The sequence below is a fragment of the Pteropus vampyrus genome, unplaced genomic scaffold, assembly GCF_000151845.1.
Source record: "Pteropus vampyrus isolate Shadow unplaced genomic scaffold, Pvam_2.0 Scaffold104, whole genome shotgun sequence".
NCBI lineage: Eukaryota > Metazoa > Chordata > Mammalia > Chiroptera > Pteropodidae > Pteropus > Pteropus vampyrus.
The window spans coordinates 329057-338373 of NW_011888885.1; the positions used below are offsets into that span (position 1 = coordinate 329057).

The 9317-nt window shown below is 37.2% G+C and overlaps 1 protein-coding gene across 4 annotated transcripts in view; it reads left to right on the forward strand.

Annotated features, from left to right (window-relative positions):
- COIL (coilin) overlaps nucleotides 1–8462 on the forward strand; it is a 17501-nt gene extending 9039 nt beyond the window's left edge. Inside the window, exons 3-8 of one of the 4 annotated variants that reach the window (XM_011364998.2) lie at nucleotides 1–806; nucleotides 930–1013; nucleotides 1409–1456; nucleotides 3315–3384; nucleotides 5902–5990; nucleotides 7507–8462. The exon at nucleotides 1–806 is cut by the window's left edge and continues 1 nt beyond it. In XM_011364998.2, coding sequence (XP_011363300.1) covers nucleotides 1–806; nucleotides 930–1013; nucleotides 1409–1456; nucleotides 3315–3384; nucleotides 5902–5990; nucleotides 7507–7590 — 1181 coding nt within the window. In that variant the 3' untranslated portion in view covers nucleotides 7591–8462. Of the gene's footprint in view, nucleotides 807–929; nucleotides 1014–1408; nucleotides 1457–2389; nucleotides 2954–3314; nucleotides 3385–5901; nucleotides 5991–7506 lie in introns of those variants that run through there. The other 3 variants (XM_023533517.1, XM_023533516.1, XM_011365000.2) reach the window with 3 other exon arrangements.
- The last annotated feature ends 855 nt before the right edge of the window (nucleotides 8463–9317 follow it).

A 9317-nucleotide genomic window follows, 5' to 3' on the forward strand; every position in this document is an offset into this window, starting at 1 on the left:
CACCAAAGAAAAAGGAGAAATGTGACTACAAAAAACAGACAAAGAATCCCAAGTCTTCTAAAGCACAGCCAGTGAAAGAGTGGATTGTCCAGAAGTGTAGTCCTCCCAAAGCTTCTCCTCCTAGAAACAGCCTTGTCAAAGCCAAAAGGAAAGGTGGTGTGGACATTCATACAAAAGGTAGTCCCAGTTCCTCCTCAGAGTCTGAGTCTGATCATGAATCAACCAGTGATGGTCTTAGCAATGTCATCCTGGAGGTCAGAAATTCCACAGAGAAAATATCAACTGCGTTATCAAAGGAAGGACCCTCTATGAAAAACACAATCGCAAACAAAGCGGCTACAAAAACTGGCTTTAACTCTACCCCCATGGAGGACAAGATAACCAGAACATCGTCTTCTAGTTCAGACTCCAGTTCAGAGTCAGATGACCAGCCTGTGGTGTCAAAGAGCACTCCAGAGCAGGCTGCGGGTTTCTTAAGCGCAATAGGCCTCTTTGCAGGAAAAGGTTGTCCAGGTCCAGGGCCATCATCGCAGACTCCAAACGCTACCGGTTGGAAGCACTCCGACTCAAATGGTGGCAGACAGGCGCCCGGTCCTCCTCCCAATGTGACTCTCCCCACCAGTTTGGGAAGGGGTTGGGGTAGAGGAGAGGACCTTCTTTCTTGGAAGGGAGCTAGGGGTCGAGGCATGCGGGGGAGAGGTCGAGGACGAGGGCTTGCTGTTCCCTACGGTTTAAATAAAAATGCTGAATATCTGAAGCAGCAGCATTTAAATGAAACACTAACAAACTCATCTACAATTATCCAGGCAAGTAGTTCTTATTGAAAGTTTTCCACTATCCATTTTCCCACGTATTGTGTTTAGAGCTGATGTCATGGATTCACATTTTCCCACCAGTAACAAAATCACATGACTAATACTGTTTTTCAGAATCCAGTAGAGAGACACAAGGACTACAGCCTGTTACCGCTGTTAGCAGCTGCCCCCCAAGTTGGAGAAAAGATTGCATTTAAGGTATACTTAAAACAACAATTACAACAAAAAGATGATTCCCTCTCCAAATAAACTTACTCATTAGCAGTACACATGCACATACATGCACGCAGACACACACCTGCATCATCTCTTTTGTGTTTTCGTGCCTAGCATATAGTAGGTGCCCTGTAATTGTTTTCTGAATGAATAAAAATGGCTTAGGCTGGTGTCTGGAACATAGCAAGTCCACACTAAAAGAAGGCTATACATATCACCAACCCTTCCCCACCAAAGAAAAACAAAAACAAAGAAACCTTTTCCACCGGAACCCCTGTGTTGCCACAGGTTCATGATCAGGCTCTGCATGTTTTCTCAGAGGCAGGGGAGGGGAGCCACAGGGCTTGCATATTTGTGGACTTTTTCTTCTTTTTTAGCTTTTGGAACTAACATCCGATTATTCTCCTGATGTCTCTGACTACAAGGTAAGGCTTTTTATTTAAAAATAATCAGTATATTAAAGAAGCTGAAGTCATTTAATACTGCTATTATGGATAATGTAGATTTTTTTGACTAAATAATGGCATAAAGTAGAAAAAAAAAAACCCAAAACATAAACTGTTAACAGTATCACTGTGAAGTCTCTCAGTGTTATTTTCCTTACATATGGAAAGACTATAGAATGAGAATGATGAATTTAATTTTTTTCTGTCATTTTTTCCTAATCAGCTTTGACACACAAATTTATTTGTGTGCCCCTCCCCCCATGATCTTAAACTTTGAAAGAAAATAATAAACAGCTCTCAGCCAAAAAACTTTGATTATTTTCATTATAGGAATCTATTTTATATATTTGTGAATTAGTACTGGTTATTATGGTCTAATACGGTTTCTGTTGGATTATCAGTTAACCACAGATAATTCTCTAATATTACCCTTGGAATTTATTCACTTAATATCTGTATGGGCTATCATATTGGCATCTGAACTTCATCATAGTTCAGTAAAAGTTTGACTCAGTGGAATTACAGAATCACATGTTTCCTTCTCTTTTCATCCGTTCTGAATTTTGTTGAAAATCTTGTTAAAACGCATACTTTCATATTTTGATGTAATGTATAGACTATAAGTCCATTTTAAAGGTAATAATAATGTTAATGTAAAGTAAAAGGAAATCTGATTTAATCTAAGTTGATATCTTGGAAAACTTTTAAAATCTTGGTAATAACCTTTCCTTAAAAGCAGACTAGAAGAAGATTCAGTTCACTAAGGGATTAGGTGGGTTGGTGCTGGGTAATTGGTGTTTTATTATATTTTTCATCTTCTGAGCCCCTTAATATAGGTGATCATATAATTTATCCTCTAAATCAGAATACTTGTAAGTGAAAAGGATTAATATTCAATTCATAATTATGTAGGAAGGAAATATAAATGGACCTACCTTGGGCAAACCAGGATGTTTTATCACCCTACCATAAATAACTAATTTAGTCCTGTGATATATATATAAATGTGGAATTGATATGTCCCACATATCAATTGTGATTCCAGATGATACTAATTTTAAAAAACTCACATTAAATGGATGTTGGCCATCATAGTTATTACCTTGGAAAACTGTTGGCTTACTTTATTTCCTGGTGGTTTTAGAACTTTTTGGAATTGCTTTCAAAACCATTTTGAGAGAGAAAATTGGCCCTACTTTTTTGCTTTAACCACAAATACTGTTGTTACTGGCTTGATCACTGGCTTTACTCGTTAAGCCTATTCAAAAGTCTAATCTCTTCAGAGACTGTAGCCCCTGACCCTGTTGCATTTGTACCCTTGGGATTTTAATTTATGAAGGTGACTGAGAGATGGCACGGAGAAGCCAGTGCTATTAAGAGGAATTTGTTGCTTACATTTTCCAAGAACGGGGAATGCAAGCCGTGCAGCACAGTGGGGGAAAGCACCTGGGTGTGGGCAGGAGGCCAAAGTGGGAGTGGGGAGAAAGCCTAGGCCAGAGCCTTTGTTGGGGTTTCCTGGGGAAGGTTGGGGAAACAGTTTAGGATTGGCTAGTTTGAATAATGAGCAGGCTTTGGGCTGTAGGGGCTGGCCCTAGTTGTGTGGTTCCTGACCCTGGAGAAATTTAGACCAGGGGAAATACTGGCTTGATGTGTGGGAATTTCATTTTCCCTACATACTGATTTATTTTAAAAAAAATTTTTTTATTGAAATTAAAATAAAATTCACATAACAAAATTCACCATTTTAACCATTTTAAAGTGTACAATTCAGTAGTTTTTCAGTGTATTCATAATGTTTTACATGTTGTTTTTTGACTTGGACTTTTATTTTTGAAAGGAAGGAAAAATATTAAGCCACAATCCAGAGACCCAGCAAGTAGATATAGAAATTCTTTCATCCTTACCTGGTGAGTCTTCTAGAAAAGAATTAGAAAATGTAGGCACCGCATATCTTCATTGATTTCTAAGTAGCTTGTGTACATAGGAGCTGCTATCTTCATTAGCCTCCGTGATTAATGGGTATTCTCCACTACCTGTCAGCATGCAGCAGCCCAGAGGGCCCGTGTTCACACTCGTGGAGTTGTAAGGCTACTAAGAGTTGCTGGATTTGTTCCCAAAGCTGTTAGGCAAGTTGTTCTTATTACTGTAATTATGTAATTTCATGAAAACGACATAAACCGATGAAAATTTATTGCAAAAAGAATGATATGTTTGAAACCTAAGTTGAATGCTGACTTAGGAGTGTTAACTAAAAAATTTGCTATTGAGTTTGTGTGGGTTGGTCAACTATAAGAAATTGGGAGGAATTTGGTAAACATCTGGGAAGATTTTGCACTTAGGTTGCCTTGCAAGTTTTTGCATTTTTGTATCACTTTAAAAAACCCTCAAAATTGGAGATTGTGCAAATTGCAGACATACATTAAGGATATGATTTATAAAAGATGACTCTAATTGGTGGACTCATATTAGCTCTATTTCAAAAGATTGACACATGAACATATTTTTGTGTGTTAAGTCAAAATAAAATGTCTAAAGTATTTGTGTATACACACTCTCACACCTTATTTTGCTTTGTCTCTGATTCACCCCACTCATTATTGGTTCTGAAATCCTGGAATGAGAGGGATTTTACTGTATATGGCTTAACATGGGTTGTGTTGTAGAGGTCCCTGGCCAGAGAGCAGGAGAGATCTCTCTTTCTTCAGCAGTTCTAAGGCAATTAATTGTTTCTGTTTGTGTTTAAGTAAGGTAGTGAGTAAAAGAATCAAAACTCCAGTACACAGAAGTTAGACAAAAGGCTTTTTCAACAAAGTCTCTTTATGATATTAAGTAAGTGATTACATATAGCCTCCACTGGTTTTCCAGCTTTATTCTGATTAGGTTTCATTTGAAGACATCCCCCTTCTTCGGTATGGACAGAGAAGTTTGTCCATAGTCATATTCCATGGACATAGCCCGATCACTGCTTGTCAGATGACTGACAGTGGTGACATCTAATTAGAACTGGGGTATCAAGAAATGGCTTTATCTGTTTCCAAATAGAAATACAAGTAGTCCTCGCTTTGCATGGTTCTGATATACATGAACTTCAGTTACCATGGTTTAGTTAAATAACATGACATTACGTGTGTTAAATATTAACTGGATTTGCATAAAGTACTGCCAGCTCTTTAGTCCACAAATCACCCCATAATAATAGATGCTCACCATGATCAGTGACCAGTCACGCCACTTCTTTGGAAGTCTCTTGGTGATCAGCCACTTTGCTTGTTACTCAGTTCCTGTGCACAAAGCAAAGTCTAGTTGTACTTCCTCCTTGTTGCTCAGTGATAAACCCACGTGACATTTTACAAAAATGGATAATTGAAACAGGGACTTGGCCAACAAAGATGAAAGCACAACAAAGAAACTAAAAGTGACATTCAAATCAAGTTTAAGTGAAATTATGGAAGAAATAGCCGACTGTGGGAATATTGACACTGTGGTTTACGTGAACTTCTTGACATAAATGAGGAAAGTAGTTGTGACGAAAGAAATGAAGATGTCCCAGAAATGAAGATGACATCAAGAAGTTTCCCAGAATTGTGAAAAAGAAACAGAAACTCTCAGAGCTATTTCATGACATTAAAAGCTCAAAGGATAAAATACTGAAAGCTGATTGAAACTTAGAAATGAGTATGATAATTCTGCAAAGCTTAGAAAAGATTCTCACTCTGTATCATTGTTGCCTGATAAGGCAAGTACTGTTCAAAATACCTTTGATAAGTTTCTTACAAAGAAATAGAACACTTTAATTCTCAGTATTTCTAATACTTTAAATTACAGTGTGCTACATAACTACTTTACCTTTTTTCATTTCCATTTTCCTAGAAAAGTTTTAATGTTTTGAAAAAAATTTTTAAAGATCGTGAAACAATTATAAGTTTTCCTATTGATTATTAAGATTGTTTTGTGTGATTTCAGTCTGCATGGTCATTTTTATGGCCCCACACTACCATGTGAAGTGAGGACTGTTGTATTACCAAGTAGTAGGCATGTGTAATTTCTGAGGACAGAGCACGATACAAGAATTTTGCAGAATTCAGATTACCTCCTCTCGTTGAAACATATCAGTTATCTTTTAGAACTATCTTGTGGATATATTTTCTTTTCTGGGAGTACTAGTGACAGTGTATCAAGCTCATTTCTTTTTGATGAAGGAAAGATTGTCTCTGATAAATGGCCAAGAAGCTCCCATCTGCTGGTGCAGGGTTTCCTCAGGGTCTCCTGTCACTGAGCACTCTATACTTTCGTGTGCGTACCCAGTCTCCACATCAATGGACAATTTGTTTGCGGTTGTTTTTCTAATATAAATTCCCCCTAGGGGACCATTTTTACTCATGGGAAATGATTTACTGTCTTGTCTCCCTACCATCTGGTTTCAGCTATGAAAGAACCTGGGAAATTTGATTTGGTGTATCACAACGAAAATGGAACCGAGGTAGTGGAATATGCTGTAACACAGGAGAAAAAGGTAAGCATACTTCTCTTCTTGGAATTGCTTGGTTATCTGTTCTCTCTTGATTGTTTACTCTCTTGATTGGAAGGTGACATTGCAGCTTCCTGAACTGCATGTATTAAAATCATCAAGGCTCTGGGCCTTGGGGCTGTCTGTCCTACCTACAGGGTGGCAGTATCAGTGCCGAATGCCAAGTTAGGACGCTGTCTTGGACCTCAAAGAGCCTACATGACAACATGCGCAGATAAGACTCTTATGTAAGACCACAGAGTTGCGTAAAATCATAGTTACATAAAAGTTTCTGTAGAAAAGACTAGCATAGTTTAAATGCTTTTTATTGATGTGTACATTCATAAAAGTACATATAAGTGTATAGCTTGAATAATGTTCACAAATGAACGTCCTCATGGAACCAGCACCCAGATCAAGCACATTCACAGCCCACTCTGGAAATTGGTCAGTCACTACTACCTCTCCAATGTTACTACGATTCTGACTTAAAACAGCATAGATAGTTTTGAAGAAGGACATAAAATGATTCTATCTTTTGAGTGTGTGTAAACCCTTAAATTGCTGTTTTTGAAGTGTATGGTTTAGAGTTTTTTAGACAGCCAGACTTCCATAGTTTCTGGCAATGGCTGGCTCATTAGGTTGTGCTAGCGTTAAAGTAAATAAAACTTATATTTAAGAAAATGCTTCCTGTTGAGGTACTCATATTTGAAATGTTATGGATATTATTCTGTAAGTTTCAGTATTACAAATTCACATTTTATCTGAAATGCAGAAACCTTAACCAGACTGTATATTTTGCTTTGTCTCTCAGATGATAGATATTCTTAGGGATTTATTCCAAAAACATATTTTTAAGGTCTGTAGTAGGATCATCAGATTTGATCTTGTCTCCTATACTTCTTTGCTTGCAATACATTCAGCCCCACTTTTTGTTGAAATGTATTCTTGGAAACTATGTTGGAAAATTAAACTTTGGAGACTTTCCTCTCTTTTTAAAGCCCAAAGCAGAGCCTGTAATTGCCCTTTTTGACACTAGATGGCCCTCATCAGTCATTCATAGGACCAAGTGTTAGTAGTTTGCTTTCTCTTAGTAAAATGCCTCCTATTTTTAGGTAGCATAGGGTAAGAACTACAGAGCTGCACAAAAGGACATCAGCAGTCCAGTGGTAACCCTTCTGGGCCACATCTGCCTCCCAAGAGGTCTGTGGGCTGCCTGTCCGCAGAGGCTTATTGGGCAAATCCTCCTTTTGTAATCAGCTACCCTTCACCCCACTCACCCCCACAACCATCGCTTTAAATGAGAGAAAGATGAAATATGCTTAATGTAAATTTTAGCCGTGTTCTAGGTAAACGAGTTTTTATATCCTAATCGAACTCACTTTATCGGGACTCAAATTATTCCGGGTCTTCAGCTATTCTGCACAAATGGAAATTTACTTGACTGAAGTTTTTAACCGACTAAAACCTATATGACGTCAAAATGAAGTGTCTAAACTGAATATTTTATATTTTTCCTCAGATCACTGTTTTTTGGAGAGAGTTGATTGATCCAAGACTGATCGTTGAATCTCCAAGTAACACATCAAATTCAGAGGTTGCCTGAGTATGACCTCTCCACCTCATAGTTTATAAATGTCTTTTTGTGAAAGTGACTATAATTGAATTTTAAAAAAAAGATTTGAAAGTTGTATCCATTTTTTTTTTTTTGTTATCTTCACTTTACTGCATAGGAAAAAAATCTACCTCATCATTTAAAATAACTGGGTGTGTTGCTTTTCTAGACCTTTTTTTTCAAGTTTAATTTTAGCAACAAAATTTAAAACATGACATTCCCTGCAGGCATCGTTATATACTAGTATTTTTGGTTCCTTCTCTTTTCTAATTTTTTGACCATCAGGTAGCCATCGTCAGTTGGAGTTTATAATACCAAGTGCAAGAAAGTGCTGCATATCTTGTCTCTGTAAGTTTTGTTAAGTAACATTTTAATACGTAAAAGCATGTTACTTGACTTAATTTTTTACATTTGAGTTGTTCTATTAAATGTGGAACATCTTAAAAATTTCAAGTATCTTATACTTGTAATTGTCAAAAATGAACAAATAGTTAGGTTTGATGCAGGCAATGAGTTAGGAAATCCTTTCACATTTTTCTCAGCTTTAAAATGAAGGATTCTCAGGCCCTGTATAAAACAGTGAAAATAAGACCCGATGTGCTCCTGGGGAATAGCTGGTGTTCCACCTAGGTGAAAGGATTTACTATGAGTTCAGACCAGGGCATGTATTATCTTGCTTCCAGATCCCAAGCACCTGGCTGAATGCTGGAGTGAGGATCTAGAACAGAAACTTCCTTTTTCTGTTATTATTCAACACAAAGCTAAAATGGCTAAGATACATGCTGTGAAAATTACTTTCTTTTAACAAAAGATCAGATCCCTCCCTCAGCTTTGCATATTTTTAAATAAAATATTGAACTAAACTTCCATGCTGAGTCATCACATTTAGTTGAGTATTGCAAATCGCCGTGTTGTTTTACACTAATGCGAGAGATTAAAGTTTTCTGGAACAAGAAGGCTTGCCTTGACTGAAAAGTCTGGTGTTGCAAAGTTTAGTCAAATGGAGTTTGTTAGCGCTGGGAGCTCTTGGACCAGTGAAGATACTGTTCAGTTTTAATTTGCATGACATTGATGTGTATCAAAATATGGAATTATTGACTTGTAAGGAGAAGTATGACTCCAGAAAGAGTGAGATTAACAAGAATGTTCGGATCTTGGCACTGAGGTTCTTGTGTAGCACACTTTCTATCCAGGGTTTGGAAAAGAAGATAACTAGTAAACTCCAACAGGTACATGAAAAGGTGCTCAACGGGCTAATCATCAGGGAAATGCAAATCAAAATCACAATGAGATATTACCTAACACCTGTTAGAATCGCAGTAACAAACATTGGTGAGGATGCAGAGAAGCCGTTGGTGAGAGTGGAAATTGTTGCAGTCACTATGGAAAACAGTATTGAGGGTCCTCAAAATATTAAAAATAGAATTACTATATGATCCAGCAATTCCACTTCTGCATATTTATTTGAAGAAAATGAAGACACTTATTCAAAAAGATATCTGCACCCCTGTGTTCACTGCAGCATTATTTACAATAGCCAAAATGTGGAAACAACCTAGGTGTTCCTTCATAGATGGATAAAAAACTTGCGATATATATATAGTTATTCAGTCATAAAAAAGAATGAAATCTTGCCATTTGTGACATTCTGGGTGGACTTTGAGGTCATTATGCTAAGTGAAATAAGTTAAAGACAAATACTGTAGATTTTATGTATA